The 27,631-nt window shown below is 37.2% G+C and overlaps 1 protein-coding gene across 1 annotated transcript in view; it reads right to left on the bottom strand.

Annotated features, from left to right (window-relative positions):
* Positions 1-411: 411 nt before the first annotated feature.
* Positions 412-27,631, bottom strand: part of UBE2D1 (ubiquitin conjugating enzyme E2 D1) — a 45,837-nt gene continuing 18,617 nt past the window's right edge. Inside the window, exons 2-7 of the mRNA XM_049855346.1 lie at positions 11,942-12,005; positions 11,817-11,848; positions 9,178-9,255; positions 7,764-7,869; positions 3,034-3,127; positions 412-2,300 (exon numbers count right to left, since the gene is read on the bottom strand). Of these exons, the coding sequence (XP_049711303.1) occupies positions 2,255-2,300; positions 3,034-3,127; positions 7,764-7,869; positions 9,178-9,255; positions 11,817-11,848; positions 11,942-12,005 (420 nt within the window). The 3' untranslated portion in view covers positions 412-2,254. The remainder of the gene's footprint in view (positions 2,301-3,033; positions 3,128-7,763; positions 7,870-9,177; positions 9,256-11,816; positions 11,849-11,941; positions 12,006-27,631) is intronic.

Genomic DNA, 27,631 nt, shown 5'->3' on the forward strand with positions numbered 1-27,631 from the left:
GTTAGTATCCAAGTGCTTTAGCCACTTTGCCACTAGGCCTCCTCTCTCACTCCAAGGAGGTCCTTAAATTAATGCTTAATCTATGAGGAAGACCACTGGTCTTGAATTTAGTTTTAAAAGGTAACTGATATTCTTTGTTAGAACTAAGCAAAAACTATATACCCAAAATGATGATCTGAGTGATCATTATACCACCACTGAGCTCTTTCCTATTTTTAGCTAATGATGAGAACTTGTGCTCACTTCTCAGTAGACTGATTGTACAATTCAAATGTAAGCAAAGGCAAACAATGGCAGGCAAGTTTCAAAGATTTTAATTAAAAAGACACTTTCAAAAATAAATGCCATACAAATGAAAGTTTAAAAGTGAAAGATATTCAAGGAACAAAATCCCTGATATTTAAAATATACTAAATATGTAAAGCTAATGATGTTTAGTGTTCAAATTCAGGGTAAATGTAGCTTGTAATATATAGCTAGTAATATTTTTCATGATATGGCTGTTTTAAGATATCTCTTATATTACTTTTTTAAGTCTACATTTTCTTAAACCTCCATTTCACAATACATTTAAATTATTTTACATTCGTTAATAAAAACACGTGGCATATTTTCTAACAATAGGTTAATTTGTGCTTTAATAATAATGAACCATGGTAAAATACTCAAGAGATTTAAATGTTCTGTTAATGACTCCACCCACTACAGATTCTTGCACAGTTCCACAACCACTCCTCCAATAATCAGAAGCGCTACAACTGTCCTTAAAGCGACATTCATTCAAATTTGATAAGCGTGCTAAAGATCAAAGAGATGTAATTTTTTCCATGTTAAAACATTAGAAATTTCTTGCTTTCTTTAAAAGTTGTAATAACTTGTTTACTTAAATCACTTGGCTGACAATTAAAAAAAAAAAAAAAGAGGGATGCATCACCAGCATTTTTTTTATAACTTCTACAGTAAACAATGAATGTTCTCATTCAGATTATGATGGCATTAGAATTCTATTTTAGAAATTCTAGCTTTAAAAATTTTTACAAATATGCCAGTTACATCTAGAGGGGCATTTTAATTAACCTAGCTATTCTTTAGGTTGATAAAGACTTTTCTTCAGCGTGCGTGACACTGCCTTACATTCATTTCATTACTATAATAAATCCATCTTAGATGTGATCCAAGACAAACCCCAATTTACTCTAAATTCTCCACTATGACAAGAGAACAGTGTATATCGTCTTACAGACTGACAATCTGGTAAAGAGACACTACCCTAAAATAATAAAATTTACACAATTAATGATGATTAATGCCAAATACAACAGGCCTCATTCTCACAATTTGTAATTAAATTTCATGCAAAATTTTAATACAGAGTTTTGATCCGTACTTAGAGATGATTTTTCTTTTCATATAAGTAATCAAGACAAATAGTAGAAAAAGCATTTTATTTATATGGAAAAAGCTACAGTAAGATCTGTAAAAGGTGTCAATATTGCCTATACAGAAAAAAATTCAAATGTGAATAGCAATAAAAGTTACACATCTTCCTACTGAGCAGTGCAATTAATTCACATTGCAATAAAGTTAAGTCAAGTATAACAAAATCAAAACAAGTGTTTCTCCATAATCAGTATACTGAGAATTACAGTGTAAAGATCATTTCAGGTTGAAGAAATCTTTGCTCAATCTATAGAATATCCTAATATAAGGGAGACAGACAATTAATCCATTTAATTATCAGCTGTTGGGTTTCTTCAATACTGTTCACAGGCAAAGTAATGAGTTGACGCACATGGTAAATAGAATATATTTCATCTATACAGTAAAAAAATACAAATTATAAAGTGAGCTAACAGAATGAAATCTGAAGACAGATTTAGAAAACTGACAACATCTTAGACAACACATACAGTATTTCTCATGTAAAAACATCTAGTTTCAGCAAAAAATAATTTGGTTGCCTTTCAGCTGCATCGTAGATCTTGTTAAGCTGAAGACGCAGATGTCCAAGGATCTTAAAAACCACAGTAAATGTCCTCCTCAATGCGTACAAAATGATAAATGCTCTCATCACAGTCTTATGGGTATTTTTGGAAGTTTGTTTTGTCTTGCTTCAGAAACACATTTAAAATGGTTAAAAAATCAAAGTGTTTCGTGGTACACTGAAACAGTAAACAGTGCTCAATTTACTGCTAATATTGAAAAAAAACCTAGATTTTACAGTACTCTTGTATTTGTGAAAAAATTTTTGAATTTACATTGCATATTTCTGAGTCCATTCTCTTGCATGTCTGTTGTATCTGTAGGCATACAAAAGGAAAACAGTAAAAACATACAAAATTCATCTTTTAGAAGCATCTCTCTCTATAAAACTGCATATTCTACTTTCTTATGCTCAATTGCAATAATCCTGTATATACAAATTATTGGGTTGAAGAGACCTAGGCTCATGCATAAATAAAATAGGAAACAAGTGAACTTTTAAAAAATCATGAATTTTTATGCATCACTCTACAACCTATATGAAAACTGACCTAAAATATTAACAACAAAATGGAGAATCCAATTCTAATACAAATCCATGAAAGCCAACTCTGAATGGGCATTATCTGCAAATTGCAAATGAACTATGGTACGAGCAAGATGAAACACCTTGAAAATTAGGACAGTTTGGGGGAAGGGAGGCTTAGAGATAACTTCTTTTCCTGGGAGAAGATAAGGAACGCAACATACAATACTTTCCAATTATTAAATTCTTCCATTTTTAATTTACCATCTAGGGTTATACATAGTTGTTCCCCATTAAAAAACATGCAATACTGTGCAATATGAAATATTAAAGGATTAAACAACAGTAAATGGGAAATGAGGTTTTTCGTAAAAACAGTAGTAGTTTGAAAAGACAACACAGAAAAAAGGTAAACTAAAAATAAGCATAATTAAAAGTACATAAATATATTGATAATACTCTTATGTTTTGACAAAGGACATAGAAATACATTTCAATAGAAACCAATGAGAGTAAACACTTACTTTTCTTTGTCTGATTTATAGATTTGGGCAATATCTGGTACTAAAGGGTCATCTGGATTAGGATCACAAAGTAGAGAACATATGGATAATAAAACTAGATTTAAAAGAGAACATCACATTAGGTAAACATCTTTTTACCTTATACACATTACATATGTTAAAACAATTTCACTTAATATAGATATAGGTATGCCCTGTTTTTTGAAAGTTCACGTTATACCACTTTGCTTTTATGAAAGACCTACATTTGTACCCGTTTTCGCTAACTGAAAGAAATCCAAAGAGGATTTTCACTTTTACAAAAACAGGAGAAAAGCGGACATAGTGTTCAGAGTTTGTTTTGCAGCGAGCCGTTAAATAGGCAGCATGCACCCCAAAGAGCCAGAGTAGTGTCACCAAGCTCCTTGCCCGGGAACTACACTCAGCATCAAGCCACCATAGCTTTGAACTATGTCTGGGAACAATCAAATACCTGGTATCATATAAATACACCACCCCCAACTTGTCGTCCCCTGTGCTTCTCTCTGACTGTAGGACTCATCCCTTGGCACGTGCAGTTAATATAAATCCCACTCTTCTGTGGGATCTGAACCCTGGCCCTTCAACCCAGCCCCATTTGCCACTGTGGCTAGGCTACCAGGACTCCCACCATCACCACCACTACCTCTCAGCCTTCCAGCGTGCTCACTGACTTCCCAATTTTGATTAAGTGAAACTACACTGTATATACATTATTTCTACTTTATATATATGTTAGTGTTATTTTAGGTTCAATGATTTGGTAGGTTATCTTTTGGGTCTGGGAACACTCAAAAAAACTTCCCATATAAATTAATGGTAATTGCTTCTTTGCTTTATGACATTTCAGCTTACAAAAGCTTTTATAGGAACGTTCTACTCTCAGCAGGGGAAACCTGTATTGAACTTATAAAGAAAGCAGAAAATAAAATGACAACATTAACTAAAATTTTACACTGATTTTGGTCAGCAGCATATATTTTTAGAAGTATAAAATTTATATAATGTAAAATTATACCTTCTGAAGTTTTAAATTCTATTTGAACTTCTATTAATTTAAAAAATGTGCACCTCCGAAGTCGCTCTTGTTAGTTGCTGTGGAGTTGATTCTGACTCATGGCAACCTCACGTGTTACAGAATAGACTGCTCCATAGGGTCTTCTTGGCTGTAATCTTAACAGAAGGGTATCGCCACCTGGCCTTTTCTTCCATATTACCGCTGGGAGGGTTCCAATCACCTACCTTTAGATTAGCAGTCCAGCACAAAACGTTTACGTCACCTAAACCACTGCCGTTGAGTCTATTCTGACTCACAGAGACGCTATAAGACAGAGTAGAACTGCCCCATAGGGTTTCCAAGGCTGTAAATATTTACAGAAGCAGACTGCCCCATCTTTCTCCCATGGAGCGGCTGGTGGGTTCAGACCACCGACCTTTCGGTTAGCAGCCAAGCTCTTAAATTGCTCATGAACGGACTTAAAATAGCTATTAACAACCTTTAAACTCAAGAGTTCCCTACAAAAATATTTTTAGGTAATGCACACATGCCCCAAATGGTATGCAGGCAAAAACTTTTCAGGGTGGGACCCTAATTTTAGAGCTTTTTTTTTTTTTTTTGTATTTTAATGCCAAAACTTTTTAAAATTGTGCTTTAAGTAAAAGTTTACAAATCAAGTCAGTCTCTCATACAAAAATTTATACACACCTGCTATGTACTCCTAGCTGCTCTCCCCCCCAATGAGACAGCACGCTTCTCTCCACCCTGTATTCCCCGTGACCATTCAACCAGCTCCTGTCCCTCTCTGCCTTCTCACCTCACCTCCAGACAGGAGCTGCCCACATAGTCTCATGTGTCTACTTGAGCCAAGAAGCTCACTCCTCACCAGTATCATTTTCTGTCTTATAGTTCAGTCCAATCCCTGTCTGAAGAGTTGGCTTTGGGAATGGTTCCAGTCTTGGGCTAACAGTGGGAAAAACTGTCTATTTTTTATTCTAATTTAATGCAGAGAATCTATGATCTAATCCATTGAAGGTAAAGCAATCAAATTACAGTTAATAGTTCAAACCACTTTGGATACCATGTTCATGTGCTGTTTTACTTTGGCTTAGTGCTACAGACTGTCTGCAAAGAAGAAATATTTATAAGATTTGTCCAAAGAATCTTTGTTTTTCCACGGGTCTTACTGGTATCACATGCATTTGAAAATTTAATTACATAACTTATACAATTTAAAACATAAATGTAAATTTAAAAAATAGCCATTTCTTACTACATTAGGTCAAAATGCTACTGCAAATAGCTATACTGTAAATAAACAGATCTAAGTACCCAAAAAAGAACCAAAACCAAAACCCAGTGCCGTTGAGTCGATTCTGACTCATAGCGACCCTATAGGACAGAGTAGAACTTCCCCATAGAGTTTCCAAGGAGCGCCTGGCGGATATGAACTGCTGACCCTTTGGTTAGCAGTCGTAGCACTTAAATACTACGCCACCAGGGTTTCCACCTGAAACAGAAGAGAACAAGAACTCTGCTCATTTGGCTGCTGTAACTGGGTGCCACCACTTCTGAGAGGGGATATGGAAGGCTTTAGAATGACCGCCCATTGCCATTCTCCTCCACTATGGTCCTTTATGTTTTCCTACCCTTTCAAGTCCAGAGTTGGATATATAGAGTTGACTCTTAAGTGACAGGGGGAAGATGTGCTAATGGCTAATGAAAAAATAAATTTTATTCATCTTCTATATCTTCCCTGCTGTCCTGAAACTTCATTATTAAACCAACAGAGTAGTTTTTCTGGGACAGCCTTTTACTTACATCTCCAGGATGCTTCCAAACTGACTATGTTCATGATAGCAAGAAGAATAAGACATTTGAAATATAGAAAAGTGAAATATGTACAAACAAGTGAGTGAAGTTTGAGCTAGCATTATAAAACAAGCAAGAGCGAAGTTCCTTGTTTCCCACTCCTGCCTCCAGGAACCATTTGCCCTAATTTCACCATTATACACAGATCAAATGTTTTAAGATAAGGAAAAAGGTAATAAAAGTTAACATTTGCTTGTGTGCTTCCTATGTGTCAGGTACATACCCAAACCCAGTGCCATCGAGTCGATTCATGCCAGGTACACGGTGACCCTAAAAACCAAACCAAACCCGTTGCCAAGTTGATTCAGTCTCATAGTGACCCCACAGTGACTGTAGGTGGTACTATATTAAAATCCCCATTTTACAGATGTATTAGAAACCCTGGTGGCATAGTGGTTAAGAGTTTGGCTGCGAATCAAAAGGTTGGCAGTTTGAATCCACCAGGTGCTCCTTGGAAACCCTATGGGGCAGTTCTACTCTGTCTATAGGGCACTTTGAGTCAGAACCGACTCAACAGCAATGGGTTTGGGTTTTTTTTTGTTTGTTTTTACAGATGAGGAAACTGAGGGTATTTGAATTCTTCAAGGACAAAATTTCCAGAAGCCAACAATATTCTCTATAAAAAGCTACCAATGTCAGAAGATAAGTGCTGCTCAGTATCTGGCAGTCTGCCATTTCTTTTATAAGTAGTTAGCTGATTATGCCAAATGGCTTGCCTTTCATGACACGATTCCAGGAAAGAGTGTATTAATCTGAGTAGCCCTATGACATAGACTCTTTTTTATAGCTAGTGCACAAGCATTACACTATGTAAAAGATTTAAAAAAGGACCTAGAATTTACATGAATATTTTAGATAAATGTTTCAGGTCACACAGTCTGCCATTCATAATTGATTGACCCACAAGGCTATTGCTAATCTAATATTTAAAATAATTATGGCGGTGGACTCTGCTCCTACAGACCTTACCACTTTTAAAAAGATGTTACATCTTCAGGTAGTATTTATAAAAAATTAGGAAATGATCACAGATTCATCCCATTAATCCTTCAAGGAAAATAATTTTCTTGAATTCTACAGAAACAGATCACTACCAAGTTACTTCAGGGGCAGATGCTCCTAAACCAAAAAATATTTTCCAAATGCCAGGTTCTCTTCTGTTAGAGAAACAAGACACAAATTAAGAGGTCTAGCATAGCAAACGGTTTTGACTAATGAAACAAAAATGGCTTCAGCTGGCCTATATACACATCTGTTAATGAGCAAAGAACAAATGCTCTGCATCTGTGAAGGGCAAAAATAAGCATAGACCATGACAGTCTTTACAGTGACACTGATTATTCGAAGTTTAGACTAACACGGTACATGTGCTGGCATTATACTAAAGCGTGAAATATGTTTTTCATTTTAAATCATTTATTTCATTGGCCAAATCTCGTTTTTCTTCTTGGTGAAATAAATCAACTGTAAATCCTTACTCATTAGGTCAACAGTTCCATTTAATGGACAATTGGTCCTAAAATTGTATTTTTACTTCTCTTTTACTCTTTCTTTTTTTAAAGATAAAGCCCAAACTAAAGGGATAAAATGTCAATAGGCTTATTCTCAAATTTCTGGCACTAACATTTTAAATTTCTTCTAATATTATTTATTTAGATTTGCCCATCAACTCCCCCAAGCTAACTGCTAAGAGATGAAGAGTACTATAGGAACTACGAAAACAAAGCAAATCAAAACAAGCGAAAACACAGCTTTTTTTTAAAACTTTGGTCCCTAGATACTTCTGCTGCATTTTTTCTGTGTTACTGTTCTAAGCTCTTATAAATCTGATAAATAAAATTACCTTTTGATACAGTCAGAGCTGGTGACCACTGTGACCTCAGGATATCAAGACAAATACTTCCATTACTGTTTATGTTTGGATGGTAAATTTTTGTTGTGAAAGCAATCTGTACATAAAACAAACAAAACAAAAATGTGACAATCCATGCACTATGAACAAAACCAAACTAATTTGCTCTGGTGAAAAATGTCCTCCACTTTATATGATCTCAGAGGAGAAATGTATTCATCCTAAATTGAATGAGCATCTATTCTGTGCTATATGTAGTTCTAGCTATTGGAAATGTGAAAGCAAATGAATCAGTTTCCCTCAGCCCCTCCCCAGGAATTGATAAGTATTTTGGAGAGTGTAATGAGTATCTCTAATAGCTGGTATCACTGGCTGAGTAGCATAGAAAGTAATTAGCCCTGGCTTCCATCATGCCTCAAAGTAATCCTTTTCTTAAAATGATTATCAGCGAGACCTGGAAGTGACACTTGGATCTAAAAATAGCAAGCACACTGACTCTGTTCTTCAGGAGAAAGTTGAGAAGCCTCAACTTGTTACCTATCCTAAGCAATGTACCAAGAAGCCTAATCTTCTGAAAGAGTTGTATCATATCATATAAATAATGTTAATTAGGTATTTAAAATCTAAAATAATTATTTCCTGACAGAATCTGTTCAAAAAGTTTCCCTTCTTGATATCCCCATCATTTGTTTGTTTCTTCTTTAAATCTAATCATTAAATTCAATAAGAATGTTTTTATCTCCCCCAACACACCAAATAAAAGGACTGTCATATTTGCTTTTATATTCCTCAGTGTAACAGAACATGGTAGGTGCTCAATAAATATTTGTTGAATATTAAAAAACCGAGAAAGAAAGGGTCAACTTTGGAAAGATAACCCCTTGAATAGAAAAGTCTGATTCTTGACCATAAAAACTTCCCAAGCTACACATATCTAATAAGAGGGCAAGAAAGGAAAGGAACAAAATCTATGGCATAATAGACACTGCCTTTTGTTTTACAGACATAATATTTGAGTAAGAAAACCTATTTTATTGTCACTTTAATTGTTGTTGTTAGCTGCCGTCAGGGAGACCCCAACTCATGGTGCCCTGTACACAACAGGATTGGACCATTGTGATCATAAGGTTTTCACTGGCTAATTTTTCAAAGCAGATTGTCAGGCCTTTCTTCCTAGTCTGTCTTAGTGTGAAAGCTCTGCTGAAAGACAGACTGGTGGTGGTGTGGTTCAGGTGCATTGGCCAGGAATGGAACCTGGAAGATGAGAATTCTAACATGGAACTACCACTGCCTCAGAAAGCCTATTTTAGATTCACCTCATGGACTTTAAAATCATGAAAACATCCATAGACAGGGAGTAAAATCCCTGACCTATAAGTCACATCAATCATAAAAATAAAAGTACCTTTGGTGGTTTAAAAGGGTAGTCTGTCGGAAAGTGTACAGTGAGAAAGAAGACTCCACCTTGATATGCGCTATCAGGCTGAAATTACAAAGCATTGGCATCAGTGTTAGATTACTGTACTTACTCAATAGCTTAAAATTACTTTCCCCCAAAGATTATCCGTTTGAAAAAAATGCCTTGTTTTTGCCATATGTTCAAATCATTTACCTTGAAAACAGGTTTTCCTCTCTCTGCAGGTGTGAAGGAGGATTTTCCAATCAATCATGCTGACATCATAGAGTTTAAAACAAAACAAAAATAGGACACACACAGTGGTGTGACTTGCCTAAAGAAATCTGTTTATCAGTACAAATTTTTTAAGATCAGAACACACACAAGACTGCTGTGATAAAAAAGTAATTTTCTGCTGTATATTCAGCATGAAAAAAAGGGTCAGGGCTAGTATTTACCTCCGTATTTATAAAACTAACTCTGATGGTCATTTAAGAGGTATGGACAGAAAGGAATTGAAGAAACCAAGTTATAAAAAGAAAAGGCAAAGTGACACTGTTACACAATTTAGACCTCAAATGTTCATTTAGTAAGTTTATAAAGTAACATGGAAAATATTCTACAGTTTATTGATGACTCAACATCTCTTCTCATTCCAAATTCTCTTTTCATGGGGCTTCATTCAAAATACTAAAGCTAATTTACAGCCAGATTCAATGAGGAGCAAAAACAACTAAATAAATTTCAATCTCCATGGAAGTATCAAATTTGGAATCAACTTTGCAAGGGGAATTTAAATTTGGCCGTGTTCATTACGGCAGTTAGAAAATATTTATAATACTACAAGCAAAAAAAAAAAAAAGATTAAAAAAAAAAAAAGGTAGGTAGGAAAACATCTAAAATTCTACTTTAATTCCTTCATATTCAACTAAATATATTGTGTTATATTAACATTTTGGTAATAACAGCAAGACTATTATTATTTCCAGCTTAAGTTTCTGCATGTATATATTAGAGGACCATGATGTATAATTATTCTATATTGTTTAATTCCAGTTCATCAAAGACTATAAGGAATGTGGAAAATGTAAGCAAACTGAAATGACAGTTTTGGGCAGTTTTGATATTTAAATGATACTAAAGAGTACTGCAGAGTGGAATGTTTACATTATTAAAATAAGGGGGGTGTGAGCAATATAACTGTAATCATTTGCTACATGTGATTAACCTAAGAAATATTTTTGAAAGCCTACAATTCAAATGATAGGAGTGGGCCTTTAAATGATAGCATTTTGAAGGTTCTTAGTAAGCATGGAAAATAAACTTAAATAACTAGACTCTTACTGAGTTGTTATTTAAAATAAATATGTTGCATTTTACTCTTTAAAAAAAACTAAATAGTATAATTTAGTAAATTGAGACACTTGCCTAAGAGGCCTACTCTGGAAATTCATTATTATTTTTTGCTTTTTAAGATTGACACATGATAATATGATTAAAAAAGTCTATGGCTTACTAGATAAAGCTCTTTCAGGGGAGGCAGGAGAATGATGTTCATGGAAACAATGTTACTAATGTACGCTGTTATGGACTGAATCGTGTCCCCCCAAAATAGGTGTTGAAATCCTAATCCCTGTACCTGTACATATGACCCAGTTTGAAACAGGGGTTTTCTTTTGTTATGTTAATGTATTCATACCAGAGTAGGGTGGGTCCTAAATCTAATCACTTCTGGGTTATTGAAACAGCAGAATAGACACAGACATACACACAGGTAGGACAGACGATGGACAGAGAAGTATCTGTAACCCAGGAATGCCAGGGCTTGCGAGCAGCTACTAGAAGTTGAAACCTCCCCTTAGAGCTACATCGTGAATTCAGACATCTAACCTCCTGAACCGTGGAAAATACTGTTCTTTAAAGCCACCCCCTTTGTGGTAGACTCTGATGGCAGCCCTAGGAAATGAAGTCATACTCTAACCCAATATGTAGATGTGAGCTGTCACTGCCCATTCTTAGGTGACCAGATTTTTTTGCTCATAGAAAGAAAAGCCTGTTTCAAGTCCTAACTGTCTCTCTGGGTGTAGAAAGACAAAATCTTACCAAAGGATAACAAGTATTAAGAGAAGTCAGTCACAAAACTGCAGGTAATTTTGAGTTCAGGACAATGTAACAAAATTAAAAGCAACAAATTCACGAGTTGGCAAAGATAGACCCACTGCAATATTTTATTGGTTCTCTCTCACAAACAGGAACAATGACGCAACTTAACATTGCAAATTGGTGCATTATTTATACCTATTTATTACCTACTAAAACTATCGATGTAAGAATGATTATGCTTAGTTCTGAACAACTGACTGTGTGTGTTTAGAAAAACGATAAACGTGCAGTTTTGTTGCAAATTGTGGGTGACCCATTACTATGCCTGTTGATTGAGGATTCAGCAAAGGAAAACATCACAGTAACCACAGTAAGTATTTAACACCGATGCTCTGCAAAGTGATCATGAATCCTTGATCGTATTTTGCTTTCTGAGGATTCAGAGTACAAGAAAATTCAACCTTAGCCACAAACATCTAATTGACGGTGAAATGGCAAGAATGATGGCTGAGGGGATTAATTTCACATACATGAGTTATACTTACAGGCCCCATAATAGTTGCTTGCCAGTGGAACACTGAAACAAACAAAGGAGTTTTGGAGTCATTAACAAATGTCCGAACCTGTATTATTAATGGTAGCAAAATCCTAGCAATAGAACAAAGCTTACGGTCATCTCCCACAGGTCCGGCTGAACAGTGCGCAGGTGGATCACGTTGCAGGTCACTTAATTCCTGAAGCAAAGCAAAAATATTTAAGGTTAATTCTTTCTTTTTCCAGTGAAACAACCACAATAAGCCACTAATACCCTAACTATTTACTTTCAAACTTATTTTAGACAATTCTATTCAAAATATGAAAACACAAAATTAACTCTGTCATTGGCTGGTCAAAGAGTATGCAAACAGGTGTTAAATTCCTTATTAATGAGGCAGCTCCAACTACTGAAAAAATTAAATGGATTAACATTTTGTTTCTCTTTAACATCCCTAAAACAGAGATATTTACTGAGTATCTACTGTATGCAAGGTAATTTATGTAAGTGTGTGTATAATACATAAGAAACAGGCCCTATTTCTAATAAGTTCATAATCTGATGACGGACAGTGAAAGCTCACAGAAAGATGGATATTTAAGGTATAATTTGAAGGTCAGGTGCAAAGAAAGGAGGAGGTCAGGCCATGTTTTGAAACCTAGAACACTGATTCACATGCTCTTTTCTGCCTTCCAGGTAGCAAAGAAGGGATCATGGAAAGGACAGAAGCTTTAGAGTTGGCCAGTCGTGGGCTGAAACCGCAGTTCCACCATAACTAGCCCTATGACCTTGGGGAAGTTACTTAACATCCTCAGCCTCAGTTTGGAAGGAATTAATCACCCTCAAATATGAGAGGTACAAATTCAGGATAAAGGACTATTTTAACTGAGGAACCTAATTTAGTTTGGAAGATCAAAGAATATCTCTGAGGAAGTGACATTTAAGATGAAATTTTAAAAATGAATGGGAGTTAGTTTGAGAAAATGAGTGACAGGCACTTTGTGAGCTAGACCAGCATAGAGTAAGTCTGGAAAGGTAGGCATTGGCCAGGCAGGCAACAGAGAACAATATACGCCATATTAAGTGGCAGATACATGCCACGTCTTAAAACCCCAAGTATGTTGAGAGAAGTTTTAAGAAGTGGTGTGATCTAATTTAAAAGATCACTCTGACTGGTAAAAGTATTGAATAAACTAGATATAAGAAGAAGAGAAGCTACAAGATTAGGTAGTACAGGCAAGAAAAATGGGACCTTGGACTGGAGAAGTGGCAAAAAGATAAAAGTGGATGGATCTGAAATACTTTGAAGGGCCTACCACAGTATTTGGTGATGAATTACATGTGCAGAGTGAAGGAGAGATCACAGATGCCTATGATGAAGATTAGTGGCACTTAACATTTACTTGACATTTTAATCATCCTAACAATCCTTAGAGGTAGGTGTGACTCTGCCCCCATTTTACAGAAGAATAAAGGTGACAAGCTTGTTTCACTGTATGTTCGCACAACTAGTTAAGTATGGAAGTGGGATTCAAACTCAAGCAAGCAAACTTCATGCTTTTTAGCTTCAGTACATATACAAATGTAGATACCACTTATGAGGATAGGGAACATTAGGAGACAAGTTGATTTAGAGGATCAAACCAAAACCAAACCCAGTGCCATCAAGTCGATTCAGACTCATAGCGACCCTATAGGACAGAGTAGAACCACCCCATAGAGTTTCCAAAGAGCGCTTGGCAGATTCGAACTGCTGACCCTTTGGTTAGCTGCCATAGCGCTTAACCACTACGCCACCAGGGTTTCTGATTTAGAGGACAGTCATGTTAAATTCATAATCCTTTTGATATCAAGGAAAATTTTGGTTCAAAATACATGTTTGGAGTTTAAGAGAGGACTAGTTTAGAAATCTAAAAGTTGTCGTATATACCCGGAATTTAAAACCATGGGAATGATATAAACATTTTAATGGGAACATATGTAAACAACACTACATTTCATCAAATCTAAGACGCCATCAACTATAAACGGCATCCTTATTTTATGCATTTCTAATTTTTTTAAATGCTGACATTTAATTTTAAGACATCATCGATGATAAAACACTTCCAGATTTTAAAAATGTTAACATGTGAAAAGATGTGCACTCTGGAATCATTGCAATATGGTAATTATAGAAATGAATTAAGTGCTCTAATAGAGAGACGAACAAGGCAGGTGGTTAAGAAAGGCTTTCCTAAGAAAGTGACATATGATCAGGAACCAATGGTACTGAAGGAAAAAGTCCAAGCTGCTCTGAAGGCATTGGCAAAAAACAAGGCTCCAGGAACTGATGGAATATCAGTTGAGATGTTTCAACAAACAGATGCAGCGCTGGAGGTGCTCACTCATCCATGCCAAGAAATCTGGAAGACAGCTTCCTGGCCAACTGACTAGAAGAGATCCATATTTATGCCTATTCCCAAGAAAGGTGATCCAACCGAATGTGGAAATTATAGAACAATATCATTAATATCACACGCAAGCAAAATTTTGCTGAAGATCATTCAGAAGTGGCTGAAGCAATATATCAACAGGAAACTGCCAGAAATTCAGGCCGGTTTCAGAAAAGGACGTGGAACCAGGGATATCATTGCTGATGTCAGATGGATCCTGGCTGAAAGCAGAGGATACCAGAAGGATGTTTACCTGTGCTTTATTGACTATGCAAAGGCATTCGACTGTGTGGATCATAACAAATTATGGATAACATTGGGAAGAATGGGAATTCCGGAACACTTAGTTGTGCTCATGAGAAGCCTGTATATAGATCAAGAGGCAGTTGTTCAGACAGAAAAAGGGGATACTGATTGGTTTAAAGTCAGGAAAGGTGTGTGTCAGGGTTGTATTCTTTCAACATACCTATCCAATCTTATGCTGAGCAAATAATCCGAGAAGCTGGACTATATGAAGAAGAATGTGGCATCAGGATTGAAGGAAGACTCATTAACAACCTGCGTTATGCAGATGACACTACCTTGTTTGCTGGAAGTGAAGAGGACTTGAAGCACTTACTGATGAAGATCAAAAACCACAGCCTTCAGTATGGATTGCACCTCTAACTGGACCAATGAGCAACATCATGATAAATGGAGAAAAGGTTGAAGTTGTGAAGGATTTCATTTTACTTGGATCCACAATCAACAGCCATGGAAGCAGCAGTCAAGAAATCAAAAGATGCATTGCATTGGGTAAATCTGCTACAAAGGACCTCTTTGAAGTGCTGAAGAGCAAAGATGTCACCCTGGAGACTAAGGTGCATCTGACCCAAGCCACAGTTATTTTGAGTTGCATCATATGCATGTGAAAGCTGGACAATGAATAAGGAAGACCGAAGAAGAACTAACGCCTTTGAATTGTGGTGTTGGCGAAGAATATTGAACATGCCATGGACTGCCAAAAGAATGAACAAATCTGTCTCAGAAGAAGTACAACCAGAATGCTCCTTAGAAGCAAGGATGGCGAGACTGCGTCTTACATACTTTGGACATGTTGTCAGAATGAATCAGTCCCTGGAGAAGGACATCATGCTTGGCAGAATACAGGGTCAGCGGAAAAGAGGAAGACCCTCAACGAAGTGGACTGACACAGTGGTTGCAACAACGAGTACAAGCATAACAACGATTGTAAGGATGGCGCAGGAGCGGGCAGTGTTTTGTTCTGTTGTGCCTAGGGTCACTATGAGTCGGAACCGACTCGACGGCACCTAACAACAACAAGAAAGTGACATATAAGTAACTTAGCCAAGTGTAAACTCAGGTCTCTGTCTTCCAAGTCTAAGGTCCTTCTCCTGTGTAAGCTGGTGCTTTTATTTGTTTTTGTTGCTACTTTTTCTGTGCTTCTTTTCCTAATGAGAATTTACTAACAGAACTACCTGCTTCTTTAGTCCATGTATAGAGATAAGAGGAGGATTTCAGTCTTTGGCTTTGTTACAGTAGTTAAAAATAAGGCTTTGAAGTTCAAATGTCTGGGTGCCACCACTCAACTGCCACATGACTTCGGGCAAATTTTTTCCTCCCCAAACCTCAGATTCTGTAACATAAAATAGTTTTACTACCTTCATTCATAGCTTCCATGATGATCAAGTGAAATAATACATGAAAAGTATCTAGCACAATCTCTGGCACACAGTAAGGATTCCATAAATGTTAACGTAGATATGGAATTGATAACAACCATTAATTATCTAATCCCGTTGCCGTCGAGTCAATTCCGACTCATAGTGACCCTACAGGACAGAGTAGAACTGCCCCATAGAGTTTCCAAGGAGCAGCTGGTGGATTCAAACTGACCTTTTGGTCACTTTGCCAGCAGGGTTTCCGTTAATTATCTAAGAGCAGAATACAATTATTTAACCAGCTTAAAAGATCGAGGAGGAGCAGCTATCAAGTCAGAGCCCGATTTCAGAATGACTTACAGTTTTCAAATTTGGGCTTTTGGGAGATTGTTTCTGAAAATATCCATCGTGTTGCGTTTTCTAAACATTAGTGTAAATGGGACTTCTCTGCCCTTATTTCAACTAGAAAACTAGGTAATTAGAAAATGACAGTCTATAGTTAACTAGAAAACTAGTTAATCCGAAAATGACAGTCTCTGTGGTTTAAAAAAAAAAAGATCTGCAAAATGTACACAGCGCAGAGACAATATGGCTGTGAATAAACCATACATACACAAAAATATTCGGGGCCTAGCTATAGGGTCGCTATGAGCCAGAATTGACTCGACAGCACTGGGTTTGGGTTTTTTTTTTTGTTTTAGTGGCACAGTGGAGCTGTGGTGGCATAGTGGTTAAGAGTTCAGCTGTTAGCTAAAAGGTCAGCAATTCAAACCCATCAGCTGCCCTGTCCGGAGGCAGGATGAGAAGGCAGAAAGGGACAGGAACTGGTTGGATGGAACGGAAACCTGAGGCTGAAAGGGGGAGTGTGGTGTCATATTATAGGGATTGCAGCTAATGTCACATAAAAATATGTGTATAAATTTTTGTATGAGAAATTAACTTTCACCTAAAGAAAAAAAAATCTATCAGCCGCTCCTTGGAAACCCTATAGGGCAGTTCTCCTGCATCCTACAGGGTTGCTATGAGTCGGAACTGACTCAACGCACCTAACAACAAAACAACAGCACAGTGGTTAAAGCGCTCAGCTGCTAACCAAAAGGTCCGTGGTTTAAAACCACCAGTTACTCCACAGGAGAAAGACGTGGCAGTCTGCTTCTGTAAAACTTACAGCTTGGAAACCCTATGGGACAGTTCTACTGTGTCCTATAGGGTCACTATGAGTCAGAATCAACTGGATGACAGAGGGTGGTAGATTTCTAATGTTCTCTCTCTTTGTCAAACCATGTATCTGAAAATATGCCCTGATATATTGTTTGGAAATAATGTAACTGAGACTATGGTGCATATGTGCAGACAGAATGACTAACAGAAGGCACAATAGATACCCTCCCCCACCCACAGATATACAGATCTTAAGTTTGAAAACAAAAAGTAAAATGATGACATTTTAGAAAATTCTGGGATGTGCTAATGAGGTAAAGATATAAAACAAAAACTACAACCAAACAAATCAATACTCCACCCTCTTTGCTCTTAGTCTATTCAGTAGCCTGTAAACTTTTAGATAAGGCAAAAAATTAAGGGTCACTTATATTCATTAAATTCTCCCTTTTGATTTAGCTTATCTCAAGTTTTTCTGAAATCACCTAGTTATCTAATTTATGCTATAACTGGCATTCTTATTTATGTACTTCTACCGTCATGGCCACACATGGAGTATTACAAATAATCTGGTGATTCTCTTATTATCCCAGGAGAATATGCTAAGACTCCCTCTGTCCCGCCCCTTAAGAATACAGAATTATACCATTTACTCAAGGTCACAGGATTCCCCTAAGGGCCATATCTTAACTCCACATTCCTCACTACTAACAGATGCTTTTCTAAAGAACAGCTTATAACCCCATACTCCTAATTCTTTAACATTTCTTTCTATTCCACAACTACCCTGGAATCTAGGATGCACCCTATAAGTCCTCCCAGTAACTGTTTCATAGCTTGATGGGCCTATTGCCCAGACTCTTCACGGGCATGCTTCTATGCCATGCTAAATTAAAAATAAAAGGTCTCAAAGAAAAGGCATTTAAAAACATTCATTTTTTATTAAGTATTGTGTGTGTGTTATAATAACAACACAAAACAGTACTTGGTAGGAAAAAAAAAAAGAGAACAATGTTTAAGCAGTCAAACACCCACGAGACCATCACCCATACCAAACCATTGTCAAACTATTAGAATACCTCCATCTGTGGCTTTGGTGGGAAATAGGCATGTCACTCACTCCTGGAGAAAGTGTAAGTTGATATAACATTTTAGAGGGCAATTTGCCAATAACTGTGAAAGTGGAAAATATATATGGTCTCTGATCAAGCAATTTCATCTCATAGAAATAATTGTCCTGGTAGCCAGAGATACATATACAACGATGTTCAACTCAGCATTCTGTATAATTATGAAAAACTGAGAATAACCTAAAGGTTCATCATAAAGGAATGGTTTCATAAAGTGATATATCCATATTATAAAATACTGTGCAGCCATTAATAATAGTAAGATAAATCTGTACATACTGACATGGAGGGATGCTGACTGAACGAGTATAATACAGAGTTTGAGTGAAAAATATAATCTTAGCATTTTTTTTTAACTCTTTCTCTTGTCCTTCATATATAGTCAGATATAAACCAAACAAATCCTCTGCCACTGAGTCTATTCTGCCACACAGCAACCCCATGGGGCAGAGTAGAACTGCCCCATAGTGTTTCCAAGGAGTACCTGGGTGGATTTGAACTGCTGACCTTTTGGTTAGCACCCATAGCACTTAACCACTATACCACCAGGGTTTCCAAAGTCAGATACAGAGTATGATATATTCTACCTTAATACCTGTTAAGACTGCTTACCACAATAACCCCCAGATCAATTAGAGTTCAATTATAATTGCTTCCTAATACCCTATGCAGTACTTCTATGAGAATCTTCTAAAAGCAAAGCTCTGTTTACTTCATTCCTCTGCTTAGAAAATTTCAATAGCTCCTCATTGCTTATTAAAGACCAAACTCAACCAATGAAGGTCTTCCCATTATCTAGTCCCGACCTTACACTTTCAGTTGGGCTCCCCTTTACAAGCTTGCCCAGTGGTTCTCCAAAGAACCCCTAGGGTTTTCTAAAACACATTCAAGAAAGCCTGTGAAGTCAAAATTAATTTCATAATAAAACTAAGATATTATTTGCCTTTCTTATTCTCAGTGTCTCATGAGTATAGAGTTTTCCAAAGGCTTAATGACATGAGATACCACAAAAGACGGAATGCATAAGCAGATTTAAGAATCCAGCTGTTATCTATAAGCCTGACAGTAAAAAGACTGAAAAAATGTAAAACCACATCACTCCTCTTTTAGTATTAGAAAATATAGTTTTTTTCATAAAAATGTTATTTATGTTAACACGTAAGGAGCCCTGGTGGTCTAGTGGTTTAGAGCTTCGCTGCTAATCAAAAGGTCGGTAGTTCAAATCCATCAGCCATTTCTTGGAAATCCTATGGAGTTCTACTCTGTCCCATAGGGTCGCTATGAGTTAGAATAGACTTGACAGCAATGTGTTTGGTTTTTTGTTTGTTTTTTGGTTAACATATAATGGGATTATCATTTGTATTTTAAAATTATTTAGTAAATTTTAAAAAATTTATTTTAATTTCTAATATGGTAGTTATTAATAGCTGTAATACACACTAACAACACTTCTTTGGAGTCCTCACTGATAAATAAAATAGAAAGGCATACTGAGAACAAGGTTTGGAAGCCACTGGTCTACCCTGACTACTTGGATGTTGCCTGTACATGGCTAAGCCTTTGGGCCTTAACAATTTTCCCTCCCCTGAAATACCCTTCTCTACTATCTCCCTGTGCCCAAGGGGCCTTCTTCTCAAAGACTACATTCAAAAACGTTGAGTTTTAGAGTTAGGCTTGGGTCAAAACTGGCCTTACTATTGACACTTACTAGCTGGGTGATCTTGGGCAATTTATAGACATGGGAACCTCACTGGCTACCCTGAAGAACTGTACTGAGAACTAAATGAAAACATATCTAAGAAAAGTGCCTAGCTTAGTAAGCAAAATGCCTAGCAATGTTGTTGTTGTTAGCTGCCTTGATGTCAGCCCCTAGCTCATATTGACCCCATGCACAATGGAACAAAACACTGCCTGGTCCTGTGCCATTCCCACGATTGGTTATGGATCAGATCATTGTGATCCGTAGCATTTTCATTGGCTGATTTTTGGAAGTAGATCACCAGGCCTTTCTTTCTAGTTGTCCTAGTCTGTAAGTTCCACTGAAACATGTTCAGCATCACAGCAACACACAAACCTTCACTGACAGACAGGCCGTGGCTGTGCATGTTCATAAATGCTGATTTCTTCCCTCCCTTTCGTCTTCTACCAAAGTGTGTTTTGATAGCAGGACTTTTACATATTTTATTCATCTATTTCTCCACAACACTAAGCACAATGTCCTCCACAGAGGTGTTTGGTACTATTCAAATCAAACAATAAAATTTAAGGAATAACATGATCAGCAGAAGCTAAATATAACCGTAAGGATTACCTCGAATCTCAGTCTCACAGAAATGCAAACGATTATATTTGGCAATGGAATCAAAATCAATTACTTTTTATGTAGATATACAGATTACATATAATAAAAAGATTATCATAATAACAGGTGTTAGCAGAAATTAGTTTGGGTCACTTAAAAACACTGGGGCACTCCTTTCCAACCTTGTTCTTGTGGCAAGAAGAAGGGCCATTCTGCTATCAAGGAGTGGTGACCAGAAAGTACAACATTAACATTTATAAGCGCACCCATGGAGTGGGTTTAAAGAAGTGTGCCCCTTGGGCCCTCAAGGAGACCTGGAAATCTGCCACGAAGGAGATGAGAATGCCAGATGTGCCCACCAACACCAAGCTCAACAAAGCTGTCTGGGCCAAAGGAATAAGGAATGTTCCATATCACATCCATGTATAGCGGTCCAGAAAACAATGAGGATGAGGACTCATCAAACTAGCTCCATACACTGGTTACCTATGTACCCGTCACCACTTTCCAAAACCTACAGTCAGTCAGAGTGGATGAAAATTAACAACTGATTATCAAATAAAGTTATAAAGCTGAAAAAAACAAAACACTGGGGCAACCTTTTAAACAACGTATTATGATACCTAAAACTGAATCTCAAAATAATATTAATTATTAAGATATTAAAAGCATATGCCATTGCCATAACTATTTTCAACTTAAAGAATACATGATATTCTGGAAAAGTGTCCAAAGCCACACAAAATTCCTGTTAGAAGTACTTGTTTTGGTTTTTCTGATTTAGAAGACCTCAAAACTCTTAAATATTCAGTCCTTATTGTTTATTTAGGATGCTGCTGACCTACTTTCAGGACATAGCCTTGGGTTGCTTTAAGAGGAGTTAGTGGGTTTGTGCTGAGCCAACCCAGTCTCAAAGTAGGTAGTCCTCTATCCACTGGCAACTCTTGGTGAGGGAGCTACCCATTGACAGGGCTGCAATCTGTTGATACAAGCAGAGATTTTTTTTTAATTTGTCCAATGCTCAATTTAACCAACTGGACTAATTATTAGCAGACGTTTATTAAGTACTTCCACATTCTTTCTAACAGGCATCGTGATTCTGATTTTACACTCTCAACTCCACCTTCTCAAAGTTTTAAAGATTTAATGTAATGGTATCAGATTATGATGCTAATAAAAATTCCCCCAAGTCACTGGTCAGGTACATATGTTGATGACTAAACTGGGGACTGGAATTCAAGAACTTACTCATTTGTGGAAAAAAATATGTCCATAAATTGTAGCTTAAAGGTATAAGAAAGATGATCTGTATTCACAGCTTAAAACTAGCTGCAGTAGTTCTGACTAAAAAAATACATGTAAGAGTAGTTATGAGCCTCAAGGGTCATCTTCTGAATGTGTGTTCATTAAAGTTTAGAGCACTCTAGGGAGTCCTAGATAAATTCACTTATTTTTTTATTATTATGGATTTTTTTTTTTCTTTTTCAGAGAATTTTATTTTTGTAGAAAGAAAGCTTCTCCTAGGACAGAAGAGTGAGCAAGTAAGGAAGTGGCATAAAATAATCTGACTGACACAAACTACCTTCTAAATAAAAAATAAGCACTGATATGAAATGAAACATGAAAAAGCAAAGTTATAAAACGTGACTAGCAGCTGACATTTTCTGAGTACTTATTGCTTGCAGTAGTCATTGGAAACAATAAGGATATAAAATGGTTTAAGCAAAGCTTATAACCCAAAGATACTTGTTGTCTAATAATTAAGATTTAATGTGCCAAATAACAACATAAATCTGGCAATGGTGAGTGATGGGTGGGTCCACTGGTCACTGATTGCCATTAGGAAGGAAAACTGCCAGTGCATTTGGCAGCCTGTGGCATCCCACCTCAGAGGCAGACTTTGTCTAAGCTCTTTCTATAAGGAGTAATGCTCTTCAGGCCTCACCAGGACCCTCAAACAATATATGGCATTTGTACAGAATGTCACAATTTAACAAGTGCCTCCCCATGGATCATCTCATGCAGTTCTCACAATGATTCTGTAAAACAGGCAGTGCTGGTCTCATTTTATACCTGGAGAAATACGAGATTCAGTGAGGTTAGTAAGTGATTTTTCCAAGGTCACCCAGCAGACCCAAGTCTGATCCAGGGCTCTCTGTCCAATACAACAAACTTAGCTGGGCAAGCCCTGAGCCAAGTAACCAAACAACTACTTCCAACGAGGAGAGGTCATGGATTAGGGTTTCAAGACACTACATCTCCTGGCGATGACAGTGATAATGACGACAATGATGAAGGTGACGTGCCTTGGTTTGGGTTTGCTCTGGGACTTTAAAATAGTTCGGAATGGCTGAGAAAACTTAAAAATAGTTTTTAACCTTAACTTGACTGCTTATCTTGTTACAGAATAAAAAGTGGAGCTCTTATTAAATAAACCACTGAATGCTTAGTAAAAAAAAAAAAGGTTGTAAGATCTGGTAAATCTTGAAAGTCACATGGATTGCCTCAGAGTTCACTTTCTACTCCATCCCTTTAAACTTGTAGCATACTTCAGTACTGTATTTAAATATAATTAACACTTGTTTGTTAAAAGGTGGATTGCTGGAGGCATAGAAGAAGTTGTTTTTTTTTTTTTGCCCATTATTACAAGTAGCATTGGGGCTGCTGCATTATGCTAACAGGCCAGCTCCAAGGGGTGCCACTCATACAGACTACAACGGGAGTGATGCCCCCTGGAGCTGTGCGTAGATAGTTTCATTATGGAAAGTTGCACCTAAAAGAAATGAACAGTATATTCTTTAAATCCAACTTAGGATGTCATCACTGTTTTATATCAACAAATACAGCTCTTTTGATGTGGAAGCGAAAGGGATGGTGTTTGGCATCTAAGTGGGACCATGAGTACTTATTTTAACTTCAGTTATTTCGTTAAAGTGCTGAAAATGGAAAGAAAACAACGGGAAGCTTGGAATTCAAAAATTAAAAAGTGAAAAGAGTGACATTCCAGTAGAGGGAAAAGGGAAAAGAAAGGACTTCTTAATAGACGGTGCTGGGTCAATTGGGTATCCATATGGAAAAAAATGAATTTTGCCCCCCTACCTCAAACTATACAAAAGAATTAATTATGGGTAGATCATAGGTTTAAATAAGAAAGGTAAAACAATAAAACTTTTAAAAGAAAACAAAGAATGTCTTCATGACCTTGGGGGAGACTGAGATTTCTTAAACAGGACACCAACTATGACAGAAAAAATAGAAAATTTAGAGAATTAAAATTAAGAGTATCTGTTCATCAAAAGACAAATTAACCCAACAACATTCTTTAACGAGTCAGAATTGACTGGATGGCAATGTGGTTGTTTGTTTGTTTGTTTTTGGTGGCGTAGTGGTTAAGGGCTTGGCTGTTAACCAAAACGTCGGCAGTTCCAGCAGTTCAAATCCACCAGCGGCTCCTTGGAAACCCTTTGGGGCAGTTCTACTCTATTCTATAGGGTTGCTATGAGTTGGAACCAACTCAATGGCAATGGGTTAATCACCAACTTTATATGCAAAGGAGAGAGGCCCCAAATAGCTAAAGTAGTACTGAAGAAGATGAACAAAGTATAAAGCATCACAATTCCAGATCTCAGAACTTACTATACAGCCACAGTAATCAAAACAGCCTGGTACTGATACAGCGACAGACACGTAGACCAATGGAACAGAATTGAGAGAAAAACCCAGAAGTAAATCCATCCGTCTACGGACAGCTGATCTTCAACAAAAAGTCGAAGTCCATTCAACGGGGGAAGGGACAGTCTCTTTAACAAATGATGCTGGCAAAACTGGATATCCATTTGCAGAAAAATGAAACAAGATCCAAACCTTATACCACACACAAAAACTAACACAAAATGGATCAAAGACCTAAACGTTAAAACTAAAACCATAAAGTTCCTGGAAGAAAACATAGGGACAAAGCTAGGGGTCCTAATTTTTGGCATAAACATACCATCAAACACAACTAAAATATGAATGAACAAAAGAAGATAACTAGGGCTTCCTAAAAACTGAACATTTATGGTCATCAAAAGACTACCAAAAGAATAAAAAGAGAACTTACAGACTGGGAAAAATATTTTGGTAATAACGTATCTGACAAGGGCCTAATCTCTAATTTGTATAGAAAACTTAAACAACTCAACAAGAAAAAGACAAACAATCCAATTAAAAAATGGGCAAAGGACCTGAACAGATACTTCACCAAAGAGGACATTCGGGCACTTAACACATGAAGAGATGCTCACGATCATTAGCCACTAGAGAGATGCCAATCAAAACTACAATAAGATACCGTCTCACCCCTGCAAAAATGGCATCAAAATGCTGACAAGGTTGTGGGGAGACTGGAACTCTATACACTGCTGGTGGGACTGTAAAATGGTACAACCACTATGGAAAATGGTATGATGCTTCCTCAAAAAGCTAGAAATAGGAATACCTTATGATCCAGTAATTCCATTCCTAGATATATATCCTAGAGCTATAAGAGCAGTGACAAGAATAGAAATATGCACACCCATGTTCACTGCAGCATTATTCACACTAGCAAAAAGATGGAAAACAACCTAAATCCCCATCAATAGACAAAAAAAATCAAACACAAAAGGACAAATACTGCATGATACTAACCAAAAAAAAAAAAAAACCAAACTCATTGCTGTCGAGTCAATTCTGACTCATAGTGACACTACAGGACACAGTAGAACTGCCTAATAGGATTTTCAAGGAGTGGAAGCTTGGCTTAATTAGTAAAGTATACCTGGCAGAAGCCCTGGTGGCACAGTGGTTAAGTGCTACAGCTGCTAACCAAAAGGTCAGCAGTTCGAATCCACCTGGCACTCCTTGGAAACTCTATGGGGCAGTTCTGCTCTGTCCTTTGGGGTCCCTATGAGTGGGAATCAACTCAACGGCAATGGGTTTTTTTTCTTAAGTCTGGTGGATTCAAACTGTCAACCTTTTGGTTAGCAGCCAAGCTCTTTCTTAACTATTGCACCACCACGGCTACTGTATGATACCACTTTTATAAAAAGTCAAAAATAGGTATATGCACAGAACGCAATGTTCTTTGATGGTTATCTTTTTTTTTTTTTAGACAGGCGTTAATTCTGGTGATGGAAAAGGCAATACACAACATGGGGGAAGTCAGCACAACTTGACCAAGGTAAATAAAGGACAACTATAGTAAATGCTGATATAGTGCTGGAAGATGATCCCCCCAGGTTGGAAGGCACTCAAAAGATGACTGGCGAGGAGCTGCCTCCTCAAAGTAGAGCTGACCCTAATGATGTGGATGGAGTCAAGCTTTCAGGACCTTCATCTGCTGATGTGGCACAATTCAAAATGAGAAGAAACAGCTGCAGGCATCCATTAATAATTGGAACCTGGAATGTATGAAGTATGAATCTAGGAAAATTAGAAATCGTCAAAAATGGAATGGAACACATAAATATTGATATCCTAGGCACTAGTGAGCTGAAATGGACTGGTACTGGCCATTTTGAATTGGACAATCATATAGTCTACTATGCTGGGAATGACATCTTGAAGAGGAATGGTGTTGCATTCATCGTCAAAAAGAACATTTCAAGATCTATCCTGAAGTACAACGCTGTCAGTGATAGGGTAATATCCTATCACTGACTACAAGGAAGACCAGCTAATACGACCATTATTCAAATTTATGCACCAACCACTAAGGCCAAAGATGAAGAAATAGAAGATTTTTATCAGCAGCTGCAGTCTGAAATTGATCAAACATGCAATCAGGATGCACTGATGATTACTGGTGATTGGAAGGCAAAAGTTGGAAACAAAAAAGAAGGATCAGTAGTTGGAGAATATGGCCTTGGTGACAGAAACAATGCTGAAGATTGACAGAATTTTGTAAGACCAACGACCTCTTCACTGCAAATACCTTCTTTCACCAACATAAACGGTGACTATATACATAGACCTTGGCAGATGGAACACACAGGAATCAAACTGACTACATCTGTGGAAAGACATGATGGAAAAGCTCAATATCATCAGTGAAGTCAGGACAAGTCCAGGGGATGACTACAGAACAGACCATCAATTGTTCATATGCAAGTTCAAGTAGAAACTGAGGAAAATTAGAACAAGTCCACAAGAGTATGACCTTGAGTATATCCCACCTGAATTTAGAGACCATCTCAAGAATAAATTTGACACATTGAACACTAATGACTGAACACCAGACAAGTTATGGAATGACATCAAGGACACTGTACATGAAGAATGCAAGGGGTCATTAAAAAGACAGGAAAGAAAGAAAAGATCAAAGTGGATGTCAGAAGAGACTCTGAAACTTGCTCTTGAACGTCGAGTACCTAAAGCAAAAGGAAAAAATGATGATGTAAAAGAACTGAACAGAAGATTTCAAACAGGGTGGCTCGAGAAGACAAAGTAAAGTATTATAATGACACATGCAAAGAGCTGGAGATAGAAAACCGAAACGGAAGAACACGCTTGGAATTTCTCAAGCTGAAAGAACTGAAAGAAAAATTCAAGCCTCGAGTTCCAACAGTGATGGATTCTACAGGGAAAATATTAAACGACGCAGAAAGCGTCAAAAGAAGACGGAAGGAATACACAGAGCCATTATACCAAAAAGAATTGATCGACGTTCAACCATTTCAAGAGGTACAAGAGGTAGCATATGATCAGGAACTGATGGTACTTAAGGAAGAAGTCCAAGCTGCACTGAAGGCATGGGCGAAAAACAAGGCTTCAGGAATCAACGGAACATCAACTGAACATCAAACGGATGCGGCGTTGGAAGTGCTCACTCATTTATGCCAAGAAATCTGGAAGAAAGCTACCTGGCCAACCAACTGGAAGAGATCCACATTTATGCCTATTCCCAAGAAAGGTGATCCAACCGAATATGGAAATTATTGAACAATATCATTAATATCACATGCAAGCAAAATTTTGCTGAAGATCATTCAAAAGCGGCTGCAGCAGTATATCGACAGGGAGCTGCCAGAAATTCAGGCCGGATTCAGAAGAGGACATGGAGCCAGGGATATCATTGCCAATGTCAGATGGATCCTGGCTGGGAGCAGAAAATA

The sequence above is a fragment of the Elephas maximus genome, chromosome 16 (assembly GCF_024166365.1).
Source record: "Elephas maximus indicus isolate mEleMax1 chromosome 16, mEleMax1 primary haplotype, whole genome shotgun sequence".
In the NCBI taxonomy this organism is placed as follows: domain Eukaryota; kingdom Metazoa; phylum Chordata; class Mammalia; order Proboscidea; family Elephantidae; genus Elephas; species Elephas maximus.